Source organism: Triplophysa rosa, unplaced genomic scaffold (genome assembly GCF_024868665.1).
Source record: "Triplophysa rosa unplaced genomic scaffold, Trosa_1v2 scaffold272_ERROPOS173870+, whole genome shotgun sequence".
Classification (NCBI taxonomy): Eukaryota; Metazoa; Chordata; class Actinopteri; order Cypriniformes; family Nemacheilidae; genus Triplophysa; species Triplophysa rosa.
Window position 1 is genome coordinate 201983 of NW_026634288.1, and position 25862 is coordinate 227844.

The window sequence follows — 25862 nt, forward strand, 5'->3', positions numbered from 1 at the left end:
GGGGGGGTCAGGAAATGACCTCAAGACCAGACTCCAACTCGGGTCGCCCGAAGCGCAACTGCTAGGGATGTTCATTTCGGTACATTTCACTAACCGACACTCATCATCTGAACATTAACCGTTAACTGATAAGATTTTAAGATCACATTGCCATTAAATAACAATACATGCTGCGTCTCATTTCGGAGGCGTCCTCTGGAGGTCGCCGCGAGTTTGTCGGCCGCATACGCTTTCGAATGCAACATCCGTAGGACGCAGACTTCAAAACTTGACGAGTGTCTGTGACCTGTTAAAAATACGAACGTTCGTTTAATAGCAGCATTCGGCATAGATCGACAACAGCACCTGGATTCACACATGGTCACATTTTCACAAACCACAGGTGGCGCCGTTTTCTCCTCCTTTCCAAAGCGCACGGGAGGCTGCCGATGCTAAGCATCATGAGATGAGTTTAAGTAAAGGGTAAATTGATTTCAAGAACCGAAATTCCCTCGCAGTAGCTCTGCTGTTAGCTTTGTTTGGCTGAGCTTCATTTCGCCGTGAAGACAGATCACAGCTCATGGTGAGCGCGTCTACATTTAAAACAATGAGCTTGAGCAAGGCTAACTTGCGAGTGACGCACTCCGTTTTGACTAGTAAAGCGCTGATAAATGTGGCCTCAACAACCAGATGTATTACTCTTGTCCAGTTTCATTAAGTGGTTTGCGTGATCGGATTTTAATCTCCAAAGCATTTCGGAGGGCATTTACACCTGGTCGCACGTGTCGGTACGCTCCGTGAGTTAACACATGAATAGCAGAATTTTCTTTCACCATACATCAAACGTTTATGATTTATTAGTTATTTAAACGTATTATTATTTGAAAAATAAACTTAAACTTAAATCAACTTTTAAACTGTTAATCGGTCAAATTTTTTTCCTTCGGTTAAACGGTCAATATGAACATACCTAGCAAGCGTGTCAAATGTCAGAGCACTGCCCACAAGGACATCGACTCCGACTACAGCGAGTATTATAACGGTTGTAATATTTCTATGTGTGACCCCGTCTGATGTTTCAAAAATGGTTTCAGACTTGATGAGTATTAAATCAATGTGATTCTTTTAAATTGTGCTTAACAAGGAAGCATTTCAACATGATAGTGTCAACCTAATAAACCTCTTCTCTTTCCAGATTGAAGACAGCTGTTACATCCTCACATTAAGAATGAGAATTCTTAAGTTAATGGTTATTGTGAATAAAGAACAGCTATCGACCAATCAGAATCAAGGACAGGAACTAATCGTTTTAAGTTTTTTGGGAAACTTTGAGTTTGAATTGAGTACTAATGATGTTTTTTTCCTTCTCAAGAACGATTGATGAGCGTGATCTCAGAGGACAGTGAATGTGAAGATGTTACCCAGCTGAGACGCAGGTCTTCTCCTGCCCTCGCTGTCCTGATACCACATCTCACCGGCCGTCTCTCCGTTCAGCGTCCCGTCTCCAGGACTGTGGTGGGGCGCGCGGCGAGTCCATCTGTCTCTCTCTCTGGGGTTAGGGGGCGGTGGGGTGAGAGGTAACGGTTTCACCTCAGACGGTTTGAACGCGTCCAGGAATCCTCGCGGCAGAGAGTCCGTGCTGAACGTGATCAGATCTCCCACCACCTCCGGCTCGGCGGCTCGCTCCGGTTCTAGATCCAGCGCGGGCAGGTGAGTTCTGGAGGAGGCCCGCGGGGGCGGTGTGGGGGGGTGCTGAGGCTCCAGACAGTGGCCCAGAGCCACGGACGCCAGCAGGGCGGCGCTGCCGAGCAGAGCGCGGTGTGTGCTCTTAGTGAGAGACGACGGTCCGAGGTGATCTGGTTTGGGCGAGCCGCAGGGGGACCAACCTCCTTCCTCGCTCTCGGAGCCTTCTGCCAGACACAAATGAGAAGACTGTTTCACTGCCGCTTCACACCGATTTCTGCTGTGTGTGTGTGTGTGTGTGCGTGTGTGTGTGTGTGTGTGTGTGTGCATGCGTTTTACCATTGTGGTTGGATTCCGGTGTGATGGGTATGTATTCCTCAAAATCTGCTTTCGAATCCTGGTTTTCATTACTGTCCATGTCTAGAAGTTTGGCTCTCATGGACAGACTGACACACACACATCACAAATCACTGATCTCATGACAGAGTTAAACAATCATTGTAATGGACCTTTGTCACGTTTCCAGGTTTCTCAGCAGCGGAAGTCGTCAGAGTTGGGAAAACGTCTATAGCGGTGAATGGGAAACTACCACAAATATATTTTTTGCATTCTCATTTGCTCAAATAGCTCAAGAAAAACTCAATGATAGTGTTTCAACAAAATGAAAATAAATAAAGAGAGAGGCTGAAAACATCACAGCACACTCGCATTAGCGTTAACTATTTTTCTGTAATTTGATGCAAAGGTCATATAACACAAAGTATAGTTTTCTAAACGTGCACACATTTAAAAAAAAGATTTTTAAAAGGATTTACGATGCTGCTAACCGTTGAACGCATCATCACAGGCTTGTGAAAAAGGTCCATTATTTCAGAAATATAATAAATAAATATGAAACAGTAGTTATTGTGTGTGCGTACCTGTTTTCTGGTGTACTGAGTCTGAGAATCTTTGGACTTTTAGGACTTTTAGGACTCAGATGTGGAGCTGCAAACCTCCTCTCACCATTCGACTGCTTGTGTGGAAGAGACTCCACAGGCCAAACTGAACTCCAGCGACTGTCACTCGGCACTGACAGACAGACAGAGTGTTTGTGTGTGTCAGTGTATGTGAACGTCTGCTGTTATTATCCAGTGAGGTGAAGGATCAAATCTAATAACACTCACACTGTATGGCACGGAAGCGCGGCCCAATGGACGGCGAGCCCAGATCTGGAGAATTCCGTCTCTTCTCCAAACACGGCGACGCCTGAACTGTGATCTTATGAATAAAATCTACAGAACACACGATTCAAGCACATTACATCATCATCATGTGTCATGAACACTACAGGCTGCTGAATGTGTGTGTGCGCTCACCCTGTGGCATGCTGATCTTCTCTCCGTTCTTCACCTTGAGTTTGTGTTTCTTGAAGGTTCCTTTGCGTTTCTTGACGTTGGGTTTGTGGTTCTGGTTCAGATGGAGAATGAGAAGTGAAAGTTCTCGCTCAAACACATCCTGCTCCCACTGAGCCAACTGCTGCTCCCGCTGACGGAGAAACTCCTCGTGACACTTCTGCTCCAGAGCGGCTCGCTTCAGCTCCTCCTCACGACAACGCAACTCCTGCACACACACACACACACACACACACACACACACACACACACACACACACACACACACACACACAGTTAGTGTTTATAATGCGCAAACTGTTTTGGACTTTTTCATACGAGTTGTTGATCTGGCCACAATGTGTTGTTTAGTGATAATCCTCGAGTCTAAAGGCTGTTCACACCGGGACGCGTTCATACCCAATCGATTTTCACTGGCGATGAGTCGAGGGAACGTGCAAATTCACTCCCTGACACAGATGGTGCTTAATGAAAAACAGAAACACCCCAGTGCACAAGGTGGCGCTGCGCAACTTTATGCTTCTGACACTCACTTGTCACACATAAGAATTGATCTTGCCTCGATGCATCTTTCACCTACTTACTTCCTCTTCGTCGTTGGCATCAATGTGTGCTCGGCAAGACCGTTTTGTGCTTGAGCGCCACCAAGTCGTATTTAACTGTAACTTCAGCAGCTCCAGGCACGTGAACAAAAGCGGCAATCTCATTGGTCGGACAGATTTTAACGCAGCGCGTCAAACAAAAAAAACAAGCCTGAGGCGGGGTTTTTCTAACGGTGTTTTTATACGGCTGGCGTTTTGCGAGTCGATGTGCACACTCACATTGGCGCCCTTTGTTTAGTCACGAGGCGTTAAACGTTGCCGATAAGCGCGTGTGATCATTGTACGGTGTGGACAAGCCTTTATAATAAAAAATGTCACAAAACAAGTTACCGTGGTTTTACTGTAGTAACTCTGTATACACATATACAGTATATATATATATATATATGTATAAAAGCATCTGCTGAATGCACAACAGTGATGTGAACTCTGGAAATGTTTTTTCCTTATTATTAAAGCTGTCGTAAGTATTCTGTACGCGTGTTGTGTGAAGTGGAAATGAAGCTCAGCTATAAGAAGAATTGAACAAGCTTTGTTTCTCTTTTTATATTACAATACAATAATATCATATAAGATTTACACTCAGTTTGGTGTTTTCGTTATTTGGTATAGTATTTTCTCGTTTAAATGAACGTGTAGTGTCATTAAAATCAAATATGCCGTCAGTTTTGGCCACCACTGTAACTATAAGACGTGAAACGTGAATGCAGACGGAGAGCAAACACAAGCTCGTGTGTCACCTTCTCTTTAGCTCGGAGTTCATCAAACATGTCCTGAATCTCCAGCTTCCAGTCGTCCTGAAGAGAATGAAATGACTCCGGAGGCATCTCATCCATCACCTGTCGCTCCAGAGCGCTCAGCTGGTCCAGTATAGAGCTGAAACTGGGTCTCCTGTGAGGATCCTGATCCCAACACTCTTATAAACACACACACTCGACGTCATTCACACCGCAGCACATTTACACATGACACACAATGAATGAATGAATGAATGAACGCACCGGACATGAGCTGAGCGAAGGGTTCAGGACAGGTGGATGGAATGGGAAGAGTCAGTTTATTCACAGCGACTCCGTAAGCCACAGCCAGACCGTCAATACCTCTGTATGGAGCTTCACCTGTCAACAGCTCCCACAACAACACTCCATAACTGACACACGAGAGAGAGAGAAAACACAAATCATTCCATCAATTCTACTGTGTAAAGGTGAAATCTGGGGACCCAGATTAATGCATCAGATCAGAAATAACACATGAAAGGGTTTTCCAACAACACCTACAGTGAAGTAGTGTCAATCACAATGACTTCAAACTCTCTCGACAACACAAAACTAAAGATGATTTGACTGATGATTTAACAGGACTGCCCGGGGGGGCACGAGAGACCCTCAGGCCAGTTGTCCGGACGGGCCAGTGCTGTATCGTAACAAAGGTTTATCATGTGCACGTTTTTATGCCTTGCCTATTTAAATATTCTCAAAAAGACACCAAAGAGAACTGGATTCTGTTCTCACGGGGTGTCTGGAATATATGCGTGGCCGGAAATTACTGAACTTACCTTTGCACATAAAATGATGCCAAAATGCCCATATGAGCAATGATCTTAGTAGAAGTAATGCATTATGTCTTAAATGAACGTAAGCAATTTGGAAACAAAACGCACGTGTTACGGTATATTAGATCCGTGCATCTCTTAAAGTGGCAGCAGCGTAATTACGATCTTTTTAATGTTCATCACACAACAAAGGATGAAGACAAAAACACTCGTTATTGAGTGTCAGAACAGCTCCTGACTGATTCAATTATACTGTAACTCAGATATACAGTAGTAAGATTTCATCTCTATTTCATTCAAAACACAGAGTATTTGTATATTTGCTACAAAATACTTTGATTACTTGTTCTTATTTGATCACTTACTGGTTAGTTAACAATATTTGAAATTTCTGTGAGTTAGGCTAATAGTTTTTATGGTATAATAATCTTATGTATTAAGATTACAACAAACAAACAAACCACTAGACAATATGATCTATTTAATACTTTTTTGTGGCGGGCCAGTAAAAATTTGAATCACTTGCCCGGCCGGGCCAGAAGAATAAAACCTGAGCCCTGTTTGATTTGAATATATGGTGATGTAGAGTTTGAAGCAATAAAACACAGAAAACAGCATCATGATCATCTCAATCAATACCGCACTGAATCTATTCAATACAAACCTCCAAGACATGACTACAAACACAAACATCCAAAGTATAATTACGATAGAAAAAAGTGCTGAAACTGTGACCTCCACACTAAAGTCCAGTGTTCCAAACAGAAAGGCGTTCTTCATGTCTCTACAACACTACAAGAGACCACAGTCTTGTTCAACTTTACAGCGGGGCGAGGACCCCTTAGATCACGAGACATGCAGGAGCAGGGACCCCCTGATACTGCATGTGTAAAACGGAGCGATTTAAACAACCCGTACTGTCACAGCTAGATTATGGTAAAACACTACATCAGCACTATGTTTTTGTTGCACATACATCATTTTCTGTGTCTTATTTTTAGTTTAAGCGATTTGCAGCGTCTTCATTTGACCATGAGATGGAAACTTCAACTGGTCCTGAACCTCGACTGAATGACATGACTGACCCAGGTTAATGGCACAAAGACTGTTGTAGTCACGAGTTTCTTCTGCAGAGCATCATATCAGACTGAGGAGAGCAACGTGCAACGAGTCCGCTGCAGTTTTGGGGCAACTTGTTTGACTTGCACCATCAGTACCGCGGTGCGCGTTTCATTGATAGTTTAAATGCGAGGGATAGTTTTGTCCCAGTTTATAACGCAGAAGCGGCGTGGTCAAAGTAGCGCTTTGCGGCTTTAACAAATCTGAGCAGATTTAAACAGCCTCACAAGCTCAGAAATACATGAGAATGCAAACATTAATTAGCAGGCCTCCTGCACTTCCAGCGTGGACCCCCTAGGGGTGGCGGACCCCCAGTTGCTTTACACTAAGTGATTTATACTATAAACTCATGACATGAGAGAAAACGTACGTGGCGTCATCACCACCAGTAACACATGGTCTGGTTTCATCATCAGTCCGCATGAAATGAGGTGAACAGAATGTTGATCATCTCTAGGCACAGTGTGTGAATCATGCGTCTCACCTCCACACGTCGCTGCCTTTAGAGAAGGTGGAGGACTTGATGACCTCAGGTGCCATCCACGCGTACGTGCCCGCTGTGCTCATCTTTGTGGTCTTGTGCCACTCTCTCGCCAGCCCGAAATCTGTGATCTTCAGAGTCTTTCCCCCGATGTCGTCCTCCTCGATGGGCTCGGCCAACAGAACTGACACACACACACACACACACACACACACACACACGAGAAACAAACAAAAACCACAGTTGAAATGATTTGTGCTTTTATTATAAGGAATTAAAAGCTTTGAATGACCCTTGTGTATGAAATGTGCTGTATAATTAGAACTGCCTCACCCATCAGTGACTATCACTGTGTCATAACCCACCATTCACTCTCACAGACAGACAGACAACACTTCAGCTGTCTGTCTCTCTGCAGTGTGTGTGTGAGACGTCAAAGCTGTTGCAAGAGACAGCAGAAGACAGAGAGCTTTGTGTCCGTGTGTGTGTGTGTGTGCGTGCGTGCGTGCGTGCGTGCGTGCGTGCGTGCGTGCGTGCGTGCGTGCGTGTGTGCGTGCGTGCGTGCGTGTGTGTGTGTGTGTGCGTGTGTGTCATTTGAAGTCGATGTGAAGCAGAACTGCAGAAGTGAAACTGAAGCTCTCGATTTCCTTCAACCTGATTCAACATCCAACAATAAGAATCTGACTCCACAGCAACCATCAACACACACACACACACACACACACACACACACACACACACACACACACACACACACACAAGTCTGGTTTATTATCTCCGTGGGGACAGTCCATAGGCGTAATGTTTTTATACTGTACAAACTGTATATTCTATCCCCTAACCCTAACCCAACCCCTAAACCTAAAGATCATAGAACACTTTTTGCATTTTTAGATTTAAAAAAATATTGTTCTGTACAATTTATAAGCTTTTGTGCCCATGAGGACCTCAATTTTGGTCCCCATGTGTTGGTGTGTATTCAGGTTTAGGTCCCCACCGGGATATACAAACATGAACACACACACACACACATTTCTGCTCAACTCAACACACATCTGCACACACACACACACACACACGTCTGTGTATGATCTACACATCACGAGAGCACGAGACCAATCGTCTGTCTTCTGTTTAAAACACTACAATTACACACACGCCTGCATTCAGACAGAGGCTGCCGGCTGATGGTAACCACGGCGACCGGCAGTGTTTGTTTATAGCTGTTACTGATGCTGGACGACTGTGTTTACCGTCACAATCCCACAATTCACCTCTTCAATCTCCAGAATCATAACTGTGTGTGTGCGTGTGTCTACAGAGACAAAGAGTCGTTCTTCATGGGAAAAACCCCAGTGCACTGGAATCCAACACCCACCCACAGCAGACACACACACACACACACACACACACACACACAAGTGTTGAGTTGGTGACTGATTAAACCTGATGTGTGCTGTGGGTCACAGTGATCTGCTGAAGTTTAACCAGTCGTGACCTTTGACCCCATCAAGCCTCAGGGCCACAGTGGAAAAAACTAAACAAAAATGCAAATTCTCACTGCAACACAACCTAATGAAGCACACTGAACACATCACAGTCCGCCTGTGTCAAATCAACAACATTTCACAAACGTCCCCCCGGCTGAAGAAAGGTTTATATAAGAGTTCATAAGAGTTATTCACTGTTCTGTAGAGCGATGGGGATGGGGTCAAAATGACAAATGAAAAGAGATGATCAAGTATGATGATTTTATGTTTACACAGACATCAGTAGATGATGCGTGACATAGGGCTGTCACGATTATTAAATAATCGTCTCATCGCGATTGTTTGGCCTCATCGCGATGGTTTCAGATCATCGCAATTATTGCACATCTCTATAGAAGACACTAGGGGGAGCTGTAGTGCCTGCATATTGCATATTTTAGTGTATTGATTGTAACTAAAGCATTGTGATACTTGTAAAATGAACCACCACAACACAATAAAAACTAAAGCATATACCATAAAAATAACCTGCAGTACAATTTAATATTATTTAAGATAATCTCAGTGTGAAAACCAGTCTACCAAAATTTCATTAACATAGAAGTAAAATTTAATTGTATCTTGTAAGTGAGAAAAAACAGACTAGAAGCAATTCTATGACTGATAGCATATCAATGGTGGCTTCTCTCCGGATCAAATTACTTAATTTACAAGTATATGGCAGTTGTATTATTGACAGTTAAAAGCCTAAACCTAAAATATATGGTAAACCAATATTTTCCGATGTATTTCCAAGAAAAAAAAACATATTTTTTATATTCAGAACAATATGGTCATTTCAAAGCTGAATCAAAAATGTATGAGAATTAAATGCCAAAGCTCTAAAACAGACAATTAATCGCCATAATCGTCAAAGCCCTAAAAGAGACAATTAATCGTCATAATCGCAATGATTTACTAGACAATTAATCATCAGCCAAATTTCACAATCGTGACAGCCCTAGCGTGACATGAGTAGGGCTGGGTATCCATTCAGATGTTCCCATTCTCAAACTCTCCTTTCCATTCCATTCTTCATTCAGTTCAATGCATGCATGCAGATCAAAATCATATAGATATTTCTAGAACAGTAAACATCCGTGCAGTGTTTCCGCTAGGAATTTGTGGAACTGTGGCATTTGGTGATGTCACACGCTAATTAACATATTCGTGACGTCATCATCATTCAGAGTTTTTGAGTTGCAATTTCAGAATCATTTCGCTTCTACACTCTTAACATTCTATATTTTAATACAGCTTGTTGCCCAAAAAGCTGTTCTCATTTACATATTTTCTGTTTCTGTTGTCAGTCTAACAAAACCACCACACTAGTGTTGTCACGATACTGGAATTTCTAACTTCGATTCAATACCTAAAAATATCGATACGCGATACCATTTTCGATACCACGGGGAAAAAACTGCCATAACAATAAGGCCCTCATTTTTTTTACTTTTCTTTAAGGTTAAATTGAACAAGACTAGTCAATGAGGCTCAGTGTTTCCCACAGAATTTTGTGAGACTATGGGGGCTAAACATATTTAGTTCTGGGGGGGTCCAGGGGCATGCTACCCCATAAGAAAATGTAGCATATTTTAAAGGTAAATGCTGCAATCTGGTGCATTTTAAGAGCAAAATTAAGTGACTCAATCTATAAGAATACAATAGCTATAGTAGTAATTTAATCATTGGCACCATAGATATAAATGGGGATAACACATGGTAAAATGAGAGTTCACAAACAAAGTCAAAACCATGTAGAGCATGAGCCATCAAAAAATGAAGCAAAAACGTGTTTAACAGTTGAACTAATTTATATATTACCATATATTAAAACGCAGGCCGGGCATCAGGCCTTTTTCACAGTGCCATTGTCCCACTCCCCCGCATGGCAGTAGGCCTGTCACTTTACTATCCGGACCAGAGCATTCATACATTATTATGATGCGACGACTGTTTAGAGTTAACCCGTAAGAAAAGCGTACACTCTCTCAGCACAACAGAGTAATGTTAAGTTTGTGATTTATTATGTTTTCAACTTTATGCGCGAGTTGCGCAGACCTAACACGGGAGCAATTAATGACAGATGCTTTCTCCTGCGGTACACACCTATCGGTCTGAGCAGCGCTGCTTGATGTCCGACAAACCAAATATATTGACAAGTTTTGGACACGGTGACACACAGGGCAGCATGTAATCGTGTGTGGCGCGCCCCCGTCATTTATTTACGGCGACAGCTGAAGCTAAAGGAGGAATTTAAGCAGACTCATGCCCATCATGCATTCAAATCATTCAAATTGGCGGTTGGCAATCAAACTACGTTCTGTGCCTGAGCAACAAACAAATATACTCAAAACATTTTTCTAACCTAATAAAGAAACGAAACGAAATATAACTTTTTAACTGTTTATTTATTCTAAACTATTTTAACAGTTTAAACAGTGTCATTCACATCATTCATTCAAATTCGTGCTCCAGCACATTTGGCTATCAAACTATGCGTTCTGCACGTGAGCCACAAACAAAAAAATACTCCAAACATTTTTCTAAATTAACTTAATATCAAAATGAAACGAAACATGAATAATTTGCCATTAAAAACAAACACGATTGCGCTGAAGCAACAGGACGCATTTTTAGCCGTGAACAATGGCACAACAACGAAACAGCGGTGCTGAATTCAAAGTTACAAATAGTTATGTTGTTGTAAGAAAAACAATTCGGCTCGTTTTAAGACTGTGGCGGAACAAAATAGTCTATGGCGGGCCGCCATAGTCTCGTCAATGAATGGGAAACACTGAATGAGGTATATATTTACATTATTTATTAATTATTGTTAATCTAATGTAAATTTTACTAATACATTTACTATTTAAAATCAAAGTTGTATTTGTCAGTATTAATGGACCAGAGCTTACATAAATACTTGAGAGATAAATAAAGAGATTAAAGAGTTAATAAATACTTGAACAAATGTATTGCTCATTCATTGCCCATTAATGTTAATAGCCTACATTTATATGATTAAAAATGTATTTGGCTTTTATTCACATATAATCAGAAACGCAAACTTGTTGCAGAGACTCGCACTGGACATCTTTCTAACTTTAACATCGTTTAACCGGAGCGAATGAGACGAGTGGATGGAATGATTGATGAGCGCGCGCACACACATACAGCGCTATGGTAAACACGGGAAGCGTAACGAGCGTGCACTGAGCCAGATGTGTTACTGAGACTGGCCATCTTTTCTAACATGAACACTTAACTGCCGCAAACGAGTCGAGTCTGTGAGAGGAGGCGGGGCTCTGTTGTTATGCGTTCACGTGCAGTGTATGTCAACTAGGGCTGAAACGATTCCTCGAGTAACTCGAATACAAAAAATCATCGAGGCAATTTTTGTTGATTCGAAGCCTCGTTTAATTCATTTAACTACAGTACACACGGAGCACTGCGTTTCCCCACGGACCGTTATTACTGACGCACAGCCCGCTAAACTCTGTTCATGTTACAGGCTCTCAAGTCTCACACATTCACCGTCAGACACACGCATTTGAGTCTGTTCACACGCTCACACGTGTTTCTCATGCTGATAAATAAGTGAGAGCTTATTGAAATGGTGAACTGCTCTTTTACTTAGTTTTAGTCTATTTTGTGAGTGAAACTTGTTTTCCGGCTGCATTGAGTCCATCAAACTAGATGCGGACTAGTGGATGCTGAATCCTGTTATTTACACATGTCATCTGTCTGTTCTGCGTGTCTGAGTGAATGAACTGCGCTTTATGAGGACATGAACACATGAACTTCACCTCCAGAGTTGCTCTGAGAGTTTATTTCACAAACATTTTACTGAGTGAAGCTAACGCACTAAAAAAATAAGCGTCTTCCGACGACGTGCCAAAATAAAAGTCCGGTTAACTCTGTATTTTTATGTGGACAAATATATTACTATTTAATAGTAAAAAAAATAACTAAAACTGATTTAGATTAACTAAATGCATCATGCATGAGCTGAAATTAGTTATTTACCTTTGAAATTATTATTTCTGTTGTATTTGGCCTATGTTGCATTTTGAATGTAATATAGCAATGGAATGTACTAAATGGGATTAGTTTTCACAGATATGAATGTATGCAATTTCAGCAATACATTTTTTTTCTAAAAAGGAAACAAATTGTTGTTAATTTTAAGAGACCTGTCTTATTTTCTCTTGTATATTTAGAGTTATTCTTTAATAAAGAAAAAGTACTTATTATCCGAATACCCGATTAATCGATGGAAAATCAGTAGAATACTCGATTAGTAAAATAATCGATAGCTGCAGCCCTAGTGTCCAACTCACTGTCGGAAGAGAGAGAGAGAGAGAGAGAACGCGCAGCTGGTATCGATACGTGGGACATGCATATTGGAACCATTTCAGATTTCTCAGTATCGAAATATCAATATTTTTGACAACACTACACCACACACACACACACACACACACACACACGTGAAAGAGCAGTCATAGGGGCTACAACACAGCATATCATATTTGCCTACAGAGCAAACAGGTCTGTTGAGGATGCAGTTAACACGGGGCTGCATTTTGTCCTGAAACATCTGGATAGACCAGGGACCTATGTGAGGATCCTGTTTGTGGACTTCAGCTCCGCTTTCAACACCATCATCCCATCACTGCTCCAGACAAAGTTAACCCAGCTATCTGTTCCTGGCTCTATCTGTCAGTGGATCACCAGCTTTCTGACAGACAGGCAGCAGTTAGTGAGAATGGGGAAACTCACATCCAGCACCAGCACAATCAGCACTGGCGCCCCCCAGGGGTGCGTTCTCTCCCCACTGCTCTTCTCCCTGTACACAAATGACTGCACTGCCCAGGACCCTTCTGTCAGACTTCTGAAGTTCACAGACGACACCACACTCATTGGCCTCATCCAGGATGGTGATGAGTCTGCATACAGACAGGAGGCTGAGCAGCTGGCTGTCTGGTGCAGTCATAACAACTTGGAGCTGAACACGCTTAAAACAGAGGAGACGATTGTGGACTTCAGGAGAAACCCCCCTGCACTCCCCCCTCTCACCATCATGAACAGTCATTCAGGTTCCTGGGCACCACCATCTCTCAGAACCTGAAGTGGGACAATCACATTGGCTCCATTGCTAAAAAAGCCCAGCAAAGGTTGTACTTCTTACATCAGCTGAAGAAGTTCAGCCTACCACAAACTCTGTTAAAGCAGTTTTACTCAGCAGTCATAGAGTCTGTCCTCTGCACATCCATCACTGTTGATATATCCTAACAGTTGACATGACAGTAAAGGGCCATTCACATTTTAACGCTAACTATAATCTTCTTATAACATTCTTAATTCAGGAGAATAGCGGGATTCACACCATAACGATAAAGATACAGAGAACGATATCGTTGGGATCTCTTTCAGAACGATTTTTTCCCAGCTGATGAACGATAAAACATACTGTCAGTTTCTGGCAGATAATGTTTGATTTTTGGTGATAGCAACGCGGCATTTATGTCAGAATTAAAGACTGTAGTGGTCAGAAAGCGGTGTGTTTACGGCAGGATATTATATATGTAACGCTTATGAGTCAGCAAGCTGGTAAAATATATGCTTTATGTCCCGGACATGAGCGCACAGCCTTCAGTAAGAGCATCCAGCCTTTGCTGTCATATTTTGGAGAAAAGACGTTTGGGAATGAAAACGAAAGCATCAGCAGGTCATTTACATTCATTTCAGTGACTGAGAACACTGCAGCGCGCAGGCTTAAAATAAACATCACGTTATTGTTATCGTCCGCTGGTGTGGATGCAAATATAGTTATAGTTACAATTATCTTTATAGTTATCGTTCTAATGTGAACGGCCCTTAATGGTGGATTCACACGGTACGCGGCAGTCGCGTCTGTCCAGTTCATTTTCAAAGGGAAACATGTGGTAAAACGCAGGCCGCTTCGTTGGTGGAGCGGAGGTGGTGCGCGTGCATCCAAAATAATGCAACTTCCACGGGCACGGCTCTGTGCGGCATGTGAAGATAAAAAGATTAGATCTTTTTGTGAACGGCAGCGGCAGCCACATGCTTAAAGGCGTCTGCCGCGTGGCAGTTCCACCGCTCACCACATACTGTGTGAATCCAGCATAACGGGTGTTTGGAATGCTGTTTTGTATTCGTTTATTCACGAATCGCTGCTGCTCACTGCATAGAGTCACGCTGCGAGAGAGACGAGGGCTGTGCCCGGGAGAACGAGACCACGCCAGGCAATACTGCCGACATTTTCACACTGAATGAAAGTTAAGGTTTATCCAAAAATGCGCTTGGTTTGTCATTATGGACTTCGTCTGAACAAAACACGACATACTTTTCATCCGCCATGTTAATTAAGCAATGAATCAATGATAGGCTCCCTGTGGTAAAAACAAAGTGACATCTAGTGGAGAAGACTAGTAATAACAATGAGATTCACGTTAATGATCTCTTACAGTATGTTTAATGCTTGCAGAAATCTGAAAGAAAAAAAATTATCACAACGTTTGAGAATCGATATTGAAATGACCGCATTTTAAAAAACGATTAATCAGGGAAAAAATGTTTGCCCAGCCCTATGCATGAGCATTACACGTGTTATTCACTTCAAGAAAACCAGGTTCATACCTGCCTCACTTGCCACATCTCTCTCTTTAATCTCCGGATGTTTCTTTCTAAAATAAAGCTGCTACCCTTATCAGACATGCCAGTGAATGAGAACCAGACAGAGTCGAGGTGATATTTCCATCTCAACACACCACATGAACAGTTCAAATATGATGAAATCACCAAAGAGATCAGTCAAGTTTCATTTAAATTCATTCATGACTCTACAGAATATATATTACACCAGTTGAAACAGATCATACAAGCCGTCGTGTGATTGGACGATTCATTCATGTCACGGAGAGATGGAAGTGAAAATTCAGTCTTCTTTTATAAAGAAATTGTGCAATGATGAAAGAAATTCTCTATATTTCCTGTTTTCTTTTCTCTTGTGTCTCTACTGTCTGTATGAAATCATTCATTTACTCACAAGTAACTTTAAGCTGCTGTCAGGTCATGAACGGAGACGACGCAGAGAGACTTTTCTCCAATGACGCTAGTCCCAATCGCTGTCTGAAGAAAGAAGTCTGTAAACACCGCAGTGCTGGTTTGTGCGCGCCTGTGTGTGTGTGTGTGTGTCTCCACTGATCCCGCGTGGGTTTTCCTGAATGGACGAGGCGTTTATGAGTAGCCCAATGACGTCCCTACGATCACGTTCTGATGAAAGGAAATGATAGGATGCTACCAACTCGACAAAAAGGGGAATTACAAACTGCCCTCATTGTAATCCGTCAAAGTGACGGACGGTCTTCAGATTTTTCCGTCACTGGTATAAAAAATCCGTCAATGACGGAGAACTTTCGGTTAACGCGACCTCGGAGCGTCATGACATTATTTTTTACACACAGTTTTGAGTTGGGAATATTGATCATATTTTGTTTTTATGTGAATATATGTGAATCATTACAGACACATGTGACTATACGGATCAAATCGACGCATCTACTGATCTCTGTGGGAAAATAAAATCTGCCATTTTTACACCTCCTGGAATTTGCCTTCAAATTGGAGGGTCATTTTTTGTACCCAGTAAATGTTCATCCATGACACTTCTATCTAAATGTTTATGTGATGATATTGATCGATCGACACAGAAATGAGCCGTAACCCTCCAGAGCAGATGAAGACACTGGCTTCAGAAAATGAGCAGGAAGTGAAAAATGAAGTGAGCTGCGGAACAAAAAAAGAAAGAAAAACACCGGATGCTGCAATCTGGAACAACACAGCTCAAGAGACAAGTGAGGGCAGGTCTGGGACAAAGAGTTGGGAAAGAATGAAAACACAACAGAGAGAGAGAGAGAGAGAGAGAGAGAGAGAGAGAGAGAGAGAGAGAGAAAACAGAATCTACAGCGGGCGAGTGAAATCTGTTGCTTTGGCTGCAGCTTTGCATTAATAACATTTGTTTTGCGCAACCGAGGTGATTTCCAAGCTGGAAGCAGAGGATCTTGGGATACATCAATAAGATGAGCGAGTAAAGGTGAAACAGAGAAGAAAAACACAATCAAGAGCGATTTAAAGACACGTGTGTCCATGCTTCTGTGATCTTACTGGATTGCTCTTGAACTTTGAGATGGTCTAACGGTCAACTGCTTTAGAAGAGAGAACAGCAGAGTGAATGCCACTCATTTACAAAGTGAAAAGTGAAGTGACCTATTAGTCAGATATGGTGACCCATACCCGAAATGTGACCTCTGCATTTAACCCATCCAGAGAGTAGTGAACACACGCACAGCAAGTGGTGACCACACGTACACCCGGAGCAGTGGGCAGCTATCACTGCAGCACCCGGGGAGCAAGTAGGGGTAAGGTGCCTTGCTCAAGGGCTCCTCAGTCGTTACCCTCCGGCCCTGGGAATCGAGCCGGCAACCTTCTGGTCACGAGTCCCACTCTCTAACCATTAGGCCATAATTGCTGCCCATTTCAGCCGGCTTTCCTGAAAAACACGCTCCTCACGCCTGCGCCCTACCGTGGCGCGGTATTTCATATTCATGCCAACACCCCCCCCCTCCCCCAACAAACAGAGCAAATAACCCAAATAAACATTCAGTGGACCCGACCGGACCGTCATGAATCACGGACAAAAAAAGCCACCTGACACACGTCCGTCAGAGGAACACACACAACACGGAGAACGGCGTGACTTACTGTTGTTGGACTTGAGATCTCGGTGGATGACGGGCACGATGGCCCCGCTGTGGAGGTAGAGCATCCCGCGGGCGATCTGCACGGCCCAGTTCACCAGCACGTGCGGAGGGATCCGGCGGCCGGCCAGAGCACGGCTCAGCGGCCCGCCCAAGGCGTACTCCATGATCAGACACAGGTTGGGCTCCTGCAGGCACACGCCCTTCAGCGCGATGATGTTGGGGTGCTTGAGCATGGCGAAGAGTCGGGCCTCGTTCTGGACGCTCTGAGCCGTGACGCTGATGTCCTCATCCGGGTCCTGCCGGGCAGCTTTGACGGCCACCAGCCCGCCCCTCCAGGTGCCCCGGTACACCTTCCCGAAACCGCCCACCCCGATGACCTCTTCTAAGCTCAGCTCGTTGAAGTCCACTGCGTCGGGCTCCAACTCACTCACCACCACGGCCGAGCCCAGGTCCCGCACCACGCCGGCGGCGGGTTTGAAGGAAACGTAGTTGGAAGGGAAGATGCCCACCTTGTTGTTGACCTTTCCTGCCCACCAGCCCTCGTCTCCCGAGATCTCCGAATCCAGAGACAGGACCTCCACCAGGTCGCCCTTGCGGAGCGTCAGCTCGTCTTTTCCCGAGGCCTCGTAGTCGAAAAGCGCGGTCCACACCGGGTTGGTGAAGTTTCCCTTCTGGCTCTGATCCAGACTCTTCCAGGTGGACAGCGGGCCACGGGAGAAAATGTTCTTCAGCGGCTCCATTGGGGGATTACGACGAGATGACGGCTCGCCCTCAGATCTCTGTACGGCCGGATCATCTGCGAGCGCGCGTCCATCAGACGCCGAACTCCATCGGATGGACACTGAAGTGTAGCCCGGGTGACGCCGTTCATCCGGTCACTTTCCGGGCCACATACTTTAAAACAACTTCAAAGAGATGACTTAAGTTACACACACGCGCACGTCGATATCTACAACAAGAGACCCAGAGAGCGTCCGTATTTTTAGCTGTCGCTGCGGTTGGCTCGAGCAGGAAGCGCTCGCGGTAGAAGAATAGCAGGAAAGGCGCATTAAAGTCCCGCGCTCATACGCGCGCACAAATGAACTCACGTCGCGTTTAACGCTCGTCAGGTTGCTCGTTCCGGACCGATCATCGTGAAACTTCTGTCGGCGGTTCGTCAAGTTCCGCTCGACTTTTCCCACGCAAAACAAACTTTGACCGAAGGATCAGGAAGAGACGCGCGAGCCCGCTGCGGATGCGCGTCGCGTCACCGAAACGCCTCGGTGTTGCTTGCGTTGATTGAAAAACTCTCCCACGGTCGGTGCGTATGTGTCCGTTTACCGTGAACTCTCGTCCCGTCTGTCCGGTAACGTTAGTGGGTGGGACAGGAAAAGAATCAGATGACTGGAGACTCCGCCTCCTTCTCGTGGACACTGAGCGCGCGCCTGCGTCTGCGCGTGCGCGCTGTGTATTGTCTTTCTCATCAAATCCTTCTAGTGTTTACATTTTTAAATAAAAATAGCAATACTTGAAAAAACATCACACGCGTGCCATGCACTCAAAGTACCATTGCCATTAAAAAACGTTACTACATTTTCTAGCGGTTTTACAACAAGTGGCGTTCCAAAAAGGAGGATTTGTTCACTTTGAGGTTAGAGTTGTCCCTAAAATATGCTTTAAAACACCCACACGCACATGGACACAGAGCCTTGAGTCGTCATTTCAGCAGGAAGGACGCAGTTGTTTATGTAGTGAGGTGTGACCGAGTTTGGAGTGACTGACACGCGCACGCAGTGTCAACGCTTTTACTTTATGTGAACAGAACATGACTCTGTATTATGATCTTCACCAAACTGTCATGCAGACACGTTCACTCAAATCACAAATCACCAAAAATTGAATTTCAAAACCACAGAACATCACACAGGTCTGCAAACTCCCCATAGATCCCCGCTGAATTGTAACCAGGATTATAAAACTTCTCTTTATATGATCCACGGGTGGCTGGGTGGGTCAGATATAACTTTATAAAATTACACGGCTCGTTGGAATGCTTGATTCTGATTGGCCAGTCGCGACATTTGCAGGTTCGTTATTCCCAAATAACAACCGCTCAAAACTAATAACACACGGTAACCCGGATGCAGCAAACCATTTTGACAGGTTTTTTGACCAATTAAATATAAATATATATTTACAAATGATTTAATCAAATTGCCTGTTCGAGACATCTGAACGTCGTTTCTTACCTTAAAATCCATAGTAAACGGCTTTTCCTCGCGGAAGGTCTGCATTCTGTAAAAATTAGCTAATCAAATATTTCAAGTTCACATTTCATGTCCAGTTTATTTCTCATGTGGCAAGTAGCCGTGTAATAAGCGGGATAATGTACAAGCAGCCGGCTGTTATCCTGAAATAAACCCCTTCAGTGAGACACAAGACCCAGTGCGAACAATGCCTGTACATAATCCCTTACTTACACTGTTGTGTTATTGTGAGGATACATGATTGTAAAATGAATTTCATATGTATTCTGCAAATGTTGATTTATTGTTTTTCTGCTATTAAACTCCAATTTGAAGTATTTACAGAAAATCAAGCCTGTTGTTAATTCACCGTGACTGTATGTTGTTATGCAGTAATATTACAGGATCGATTTATTCGTTCCAGTTATTATTGTGGTTCATTAAACTAGAAATGAAACAGATTTCTTTCATCACATCCTATTATTGAAGGCTATGAATAAACCATGGAGAGTGAGTGATGTTAACATCTCACATGTTCTGACGGACTATCATTGTTTTAAAAACGTCACCTGTGTGCAGCACAAAACCATACACAAAGAATAAAACATATCAAAGGCATGTGCTTTATTTTGGGCTGAAAAGTGAGGTGATCGTGTTCCCTGCAGCCTGCAGTAATAAAGATCATTATTCACACGGATGAAACATTTTTGTACCAGAAACAATTTGGTGACATGTCGAGGAGCCAAAAAGAGTAAAGCTGACAACCTGAGCCTTAAAAATGTGATGTTCGAAATGTAAGACCTCAATTCTAGAAACAAGCGGATTAAAGCAGTATTAAAGGAGCAAAATACTGAAACCTCACATTTTATTTCACTCATACAAAATCAAGAGAATGTTAAAATTCAACATACAGCCTGACTGTACACATTTAGACATGAGAAAGCCACGTGTCTCTCCAACAACACAGCAAACATTAAAAAGAGTCTAAAAGTTATAAAAGAAGAGAGAAACGATTTATAGAAATGTGCATCATCAACGATGATTCAGAAGAAACAAAAACCTTTAAAACATCTTCATCCATGACACGCTTTGAAATCAAGACACTTTCATCCAAGAAACAGAAGAAAAGCAGAGAAACATCAACGGATTGTGTTTTGTGACACACTGAGTGAGTTTAGCACAGTTCTGCACTGAAAACCCAGAGAAAACACTGGAATCATAAAACTAGCTTTAAAAATATACATTCACAAAATAAAAAGAACCAAACAATCCGCAATCCCTTGCTGAACAATTCACGAACAGCAATGACGCCTCGGGCCGCTCTGTAACATTCGCTAATGAAACCAAAGCAAATTTCTCCTATGAATGACCCACCGGGGTTTCCTTTCACTTTAACATGAACAACAAAAACTAAAGAGCAGAGTGACTGCTTGAGGAGGAAAAGACCAACAAACTACAACCAAAAGTGCAAAAAAAAAAAAAGTACTCGGGGTAAATCTACAAAACCACGTTCTTGCTTTCAGGGTCATTCTCCAAAAAAAGAAAAACTGAGGGGAATCACGAGGTGCCAATCTCCAGTTTACCATAACTGTTCCTTAACAATAAAATAAGAGTTAAAAAAAATTAAAACAGCTAATATAGAAGCGATTCATCTTCCCGTGACGTGGCGGCGTGACAGCTATGAGCTCTGCTGCTTAGTAAAAACTCTTTCCTGTACCTCACGCAGCCAAAAAGAACTGAAGAAAATGAATGTAAAACTGAGCTAAGAGTCATAATCTTCGTCGTCGTCGTCTTCATTCTTCTGCGGCAGGGGTGCTGGAGGGGGCGGGGCCATGCCCATGAGTGACGGGTGAGGGGCGAACGCGGGCATGGTGTGGACACCCGGCTGGGCTCCGATGGGCGTGTACTGAGGAGTCATGTCCTGACTGAAGAGAAAATGAGAAAAATGATATAGCAGCACAATCTAGAATCTAGATACTCATCAAGAATCATTGGATTAGAGAAATAACTTTCAAGTTACATTACTAGCATAATACTCCATGAAGGCGTTTACATTACAGGAGCTTTACTCTGGTAAAGTCAAATCTTCACACGTTTCTCACAGACCTATGGGAAAACGTGACGCTGAAATGATGCTGTGAAGATATAAAGCATAGATTTCATGCAGATGTACCTGTGAAAGAGTCCAGAGCTGGTGTGAGACGTGTGCTGCCGCTCCTCCTCCTCCTCCTCCTCCTCCACATCAGACTCGCTGTCATCAGACTCATCCTGACAACACATCACATCACATTAATACTGCCGTGAGTTTCATCAAACATATTCATACTAACAAGATGCGTCACTGCCATTGAAATGAATGGGGAGATCTAGCCAAGCTTTTGCGCATGTTTAGAATCTACAGCAACATGAAAAATGTTGTTTTTAAGCGCAATTTGATCATAAGAAAAAACGTTATGGTACGGTTTATGTCATTTTTAAATGTTGTTTTTAAATATGTCGTTTAAATGAGATTTTAGCCGGCGATTGTAGAAACATCGGTATTTCCATTCATGTCTTGTTTGAATGACGTAATAACTGCACGGAGGCCCGTTGCAAACATGGCCGCCGAGTGGCACAGCTTCCCTAAACGGACTTTGGTTTCATCATGACTACGAATCAACTCAAAAGTCTTTCTGTAGCGCTTTTCACTAATGAACAGTTAGTGCTGCTTTACAGTAATAATACAGCCTGCTCGTGAGTGAAGGAAAAGCTTTTACCTCTTGCTCCGATTCCGTTCCAGACAGTTTCTTGTCTTTGGCCTTCGCACCGGTGCCGCCGTTCTTGCGTCCCGAGCCGGGCTTACGACCTCTGAAAACACCGACAACCCAATCAGACACAACACAGCGCAGATGGGCTGAACGGAGGATGATGGGATCTGACCTGCGTGGGATCTTCTCCGCTCCCTCCGTGTGGTTCTCCTCCCCCTCTCCCTGCATGTCGGGCACTGTTGCCACCAGATCCTTCAGGAAGTCAAACTGTTGCTCCAGTTCTATGCACTGTTTACTACACACACACACACACACACACACACACACACACACACACACACACACACACACACACACACACGGGCACGAGGAAATGAGACAGCTGAAATGAAGACGGCCTGTAACGAGAGTCACGTGACTTACAGGTGTGACGTGGTCATGGTTTTGGCGTTACGTGATTGGGTGACGTGACAAGCCTTTGTCAGCAGAGACTCCAGAAACAGCTCAAGAGCGCGAGCTCGATTCACGATTAAGGAAAGCCAGATTTGATGACCAGACAACACTGCAACGCTAGTTTTAACGATTTAAAAAGAAACTGCCCTGCTTGGCTGTGATTGTGTGAAACTGCACAGCATTTTCCATTCAGATTATTTACTCGTCACTGGAAACCTGCTCAAGTCCAGAGATGTGCAGAACGACATATTTACAACATATGAAACTAAAGAGAGAGAGAGAGAGAGAGAGAGAGAGAGAGAGAAAACAGCAGTCATCAGGTGAATGATGAGAGGACACCGCTGACAGTTTCAGGATACAGATGATAACTGGAACCGCAGCCGCCACTTTGCCTATTTCTTCATCCGTCTGCATGATTTTCTTAATCCTGGCCTGCAACCACACAGAGACACTGATGAAGATACACACCACGTGATGTGAAACTGACACACATCATCACACAGAGATGAAGAGCAGTCATGCGTGATGTTTATCGTCACATGTCAACAACAGATGCAGATGCAGATGAAGAATCTGAAGTGGTTCTGTAAACTGTCATTCAGATCAGGGTTGGCCACATCTTGTGGAAACGGGATGATAGGTCTGATCTGACAGTACTGGAAGACCTTCAATTACACTTTAAATCCTACACACACTAGCATGAGTGCTAACATTCTCACACTGAAAAAGTGAAGCTCATTAAGGGAGTAAATGAAGTTCATCTCTAGTGTTTGATCAAATATTTAACCAAAACATAATCTGAATTAAAACTGGCGAGTTATATCTAATTAAAACATCACATTGCAGATGAATGATCAGACACATTCGTGTTAGCATGCTAGCGGCTAACTGGCTGACTGACTGAATGTGTGCGACTCTGTTACTAATCTCACTAGAAATAAAGCTTCTTCATCTCACAAAGATACAGTTACACACCGCAAGCTCTTTGAAAGGTTGATTTAGTTCTATATGTGTAATGTGAGGGTGTAAGGTGTCTCACCGGAGGGAATCTGGAGTTGTATTTCTTCTTCTTGCTCGGCATATCGGCAGAGATTCGGACCGGTACCGGCGGCTCGAGCTCGGTTCCGTCAGCCTGCCGTTATAAACGTGATAAATGTCGAATATTGAAGTCCCGCGACGCGCCGCCGGAGTCTTTAAAGCGCCATCAGTGCGCGTCTGCGAGTTTGATCGGCGTTTTACGGCGAATTCGTTGAATGTTTTCTGCGCCGCTTCTCGCTGTTTTACGACGAGCTTTCGCGCGCTGACGTGTGCCTTCGCGAGTTTAAATAAAGTTCGAATCTCGACCGGAAGTCGGAAGTGTTGAGGCACGCGCGAGTTCAGTGACTCAGCAGAGTGAGAATTTACACTTTAATAATGTGTTTTATCTACACGAAATCGTTTAAAGTGGCAATATGTGCGTTTGTGAAAAAGCATGTGTTGTTTTATAGCATTGCATATCTGATACATAGTTTATATTTGAACGTATCGCGAGATTTCACAGGATTAAAAGATAGGATGTCAACACAGACAAATTAAGATGACAGAGAGATGCGTATATATGTTAAGATAAACAAATAGACACACAGAAATATATGAAGAGTTTGTTTCCAAAATGAGATAACTCCGTTTTTAACATTTTTCAAAATTCACGTTTTATTTTGTTAGCTGTATATTTTGAGTTGTTAAGGCTTAAATAAAAACCAATCAACTGCAGTTGGATTGATATTAATTGGAATGCACAATAAAAAAAAACATGATTTTTGAACAATGTTAAGTTTTGGAAATAAACTTAAGTTCTCTTCAATATGCCTTTCTATAATGAGCCAAACAGGTTGTTCAATGCACAGCTTTGTTGATCCCCATTTGTCTTTAGTTAGGGATGAGTCACACGCAGTATATGATGTGAAAATCTTGGCATTTTTGTTTGTAATTTCACAGAAGACGCACGTGCAGAGCAACAGAATGGAAGAAGGAGATCACGCTGACCAGGCCGAGAGGTCAGAGGTTTTCTCTGCGGAGGATTACGCCGCAGAGGCCATGGCGGCGGATATGGACCCCTGGATCGTTTTCGATGGCCGGAAAAACCCCCGAGCCGAATTCAACGGATGGCTAGAGTCCAACAGACCCTCACAGGTCAGTCGCTACCGAAACGAAGGAGGTTCCGGCCCGGTGGGCTGGATCGCCGTGCACGGGCCCACCTCGTGCAAGGACGCTGCGGATGTGGAGGGTCTCCAGGACAGCTGGGAGTTGCTGCTGGACAGCGGCCGAAGCATCACCTTTCACATCATCAAGGAGCTGGCGTTGAACCATAACGTGCTGGTGGGCAAGTGGCTCATGCATTTGCACACCGGCTTCAAAGTGGACCGCGCCTGGGAGTGCATCGCCAGGTCCACGCTGGACGGCAAGATCTGCTCTGCCAAAGTGAGCCCCAGAGATCCCCAATCGGACGCCAAACACGTGATCTGCGCCTACAACAGGAACTTCACGGACGAAGAGCAGGTGATGAGTCTGGACGCTGCCATCCGGGCGGCGGGGGTCAAGTGCGTCCTCTACTATAAACCTGACGTCTACTCGTATCTGGGAATCTACCGCAACAACCGCTGGAAACTCTGTCCGACCATCTACGAGAGCATGTTTGATCTGGAGAGTGTTCCTCGCCGCTCTCACGTTGTCAACAAGGTCACCAATCTGGAAGTCACCTAGAAGTCACAGCTATGAAGCCGAACATTACTCTGTTTTGCGCCTCGTGGCGGAGACTCTCTGTACGGCCTGACGGTCGCGCCGAGGACGACGAGAGCCGGACGGTCCTTGAACGCTTTTGTTTTGGACACACTCAATTATTGTCGCATTCCAGTCACAGAGCTGCATGTTAGCAGGTTCAAATCAAGAGAATACACAATGATTAAAGTTAAGGGCTTTAAACGCCTGCTGTTGTTATTGAAAGATGCAAACGTGTTCAATGAAACCGTTGTTTTTTTGTTCTTTCAGAGTGTTTGTTTAAACTTCAACATATAATGTCCGATAAACAAGCTGCAAACTTTTCTCTGAACATTGATCTTTATTACGGCTCTAAACATCGTACAAAACTAGATTGAATTTGTACACGGAACCCACTTAGTTCTTTTCTGAAAGACGTGAACATATTTAACTGTCACAAACAAACATTTATGTCTGGATTAACTTATATAGTACAATGTCATCAGGTTTAAATTGGTTTTCTCTTGCGTGCGAGTTGCAAACACAGCTTTATTTTAGCGTGTGTCAGTT

At 43.6% G+C, this 25862-nt stretch overlaps 3 protein-coding genes across 5 annotated transcripts; 1 reads left to right on the plus strand and 2 right to left on the minus strand.

Annotated features, from left to right (window-relative positions):
* Nucleotides 1-25: 25 nt before the first annotated feature.
* On the minus strand, nucleotides 26-18667 carry LOC130550266 (mitogen-activated protein kinase kinase kinase 11-like). 2 transcript variants are annotated; one of them, XM_057327695.1, is made up of 9 exons: nucleotides 17133-18667; nucleotides 6817-6997; nucleotides 4660-4808; nucleotides 4399-4574; nucleotides 3021-3264; nucleotides 2829-2936; nucleotides 2583-2733; nucleotides 2002-2108; nucleotides 26-1886 (listed from the first exon to the last, which is right to left on the minus strand). In XM_057327695.1, exons 1-9 carry the CDS (start codon nucleotides 17869-17871, stop codon nucleotides 1372-1374), a joined length of 2370 nt encoding a protein of 789 aa, XP_057183678.1. In that variant the 5' UTR covers nucleotides 17872-18667; the 3' UTR covers nucleotides 26-1371. The 2 variants fall into 2 exon arrangements, with proteins under 2 accessions (XP_057183678.1, XP_057183677.1); XM_057327694.1 differs by having other exon boundaries at nucleotides 28-1889; nucleotides 17133-18664.
* Nucleotides 18668-19951: 1284 nt separating this feature from the next.
* On the minus strand, nucleotides 19952-23764 carry drap1 (DR1-associated protein 1 (negative cofactor 2 alpha)). The gene is made up of 7 exons (XM_057327700.1): nucleotides 23596-23764; nucleotides 22916-22988; nucleotides 22527-22620; nucleotides 22276-22398; nucleotides 22113-22203; nucleotides 21530-21624; nucleotides 19952-21281 (listed from the first exon to the last, which is right to left on the minus strand). The coding sequence occupies exons 1-7, from the start codon at nucleotides 23635-23637 to the stop codon at nucleotides 21119-21121; spliced, it is 681 nt and encodes a 226-aa protein (XP_057183683.1). The 5' UTR covers nucleotides 23638-23764; the 3' UTR covers nucleotides 19952-21118.
* Nucleotides 23765-23880: 116 nt separating this feature from the next.
* cunh11orf68 (chromosome unknown C11orf68 homolog) lies at nucleotides 23881-25637 on the plus strand. Of its 2 annotated transcripts, none has more exons than XM_057327698.1 (2): nucleotides 23881-23948; nucleotides 24534-25637. In XM_057327698.1, the coding sequence occupies exon 2, from the start codon at nucleotides 24558-24560 to the stop codon at nucleotides 25296-25298; it is 741 nt and encodes a 246-aa protein (XP_057183681.1). In that variant the 5' UTR covers nucleotides 23881-23948; nucleotides 24534-24557; the 3' UTR covers nucleotides 25299-25637. The 2 variants fall into 2 exon arrangements, with proteins under 2 accessions (XP_057183681.1, XP_057183682.1); XM_057327699.1 differs by having other exon boundaries at nucleotides 23915-24009.
* Nucleotides 25638-25862: the final 225 nt, after the last annotated feature.

Bases quoted from the DNA above. Each gene is read 5' to 3' on its own strand.
- drap1 (XM_057327700.1), bottom strand. From the start codon at position 23,637: ATGCCGAGCAAGAAGAAGAAATACAACTCCAGATTCCCTCCG. The intron at 22,621-22,915 runs GTATCCTGAAAC...TCGTGAATCGAG, and splicing joins TGCGGTTCCAGTTATCATCT to CTCGCGCTCTTGAGCTGTTT. The intron at 22,399-22,526 runs GTAAGTCACGTG...GTGTGTGTGTAG, and splicing joins ACCATGACCACGTCACACCT to TAAACAGTGCATAGAACTGG.
- cunh11orf68 (XM_057327698.1), top strand. From the start codon at position 24,558: ATGGAAGAAGGAGATCACGCTGACCAGGCCGAGAGGTCAGAGGTTTTC.
- LOC130550266 (XM_057327694.1), bottom strand. From the start codon at position 17,871: ATGGAGCCGCTGAAGAACATTTTCTCCCGTGGCCCGCTGTCCACCTGG. The intron at 2,109-2,582 runs GTACGCACACAC...TGTGTGTGTCAG, and splicing joins CTCAGTACACCAGAAAACAG to TCTGTCCATGAGAGCCAAAC. The intron at 1,890-2,001 runs GTAAAACGCATG...TGTGTCTGGCAG, and splicing joins ACCGGAATCCAACCACAATG to AAGGCTCCGAGAGCGAGGAA.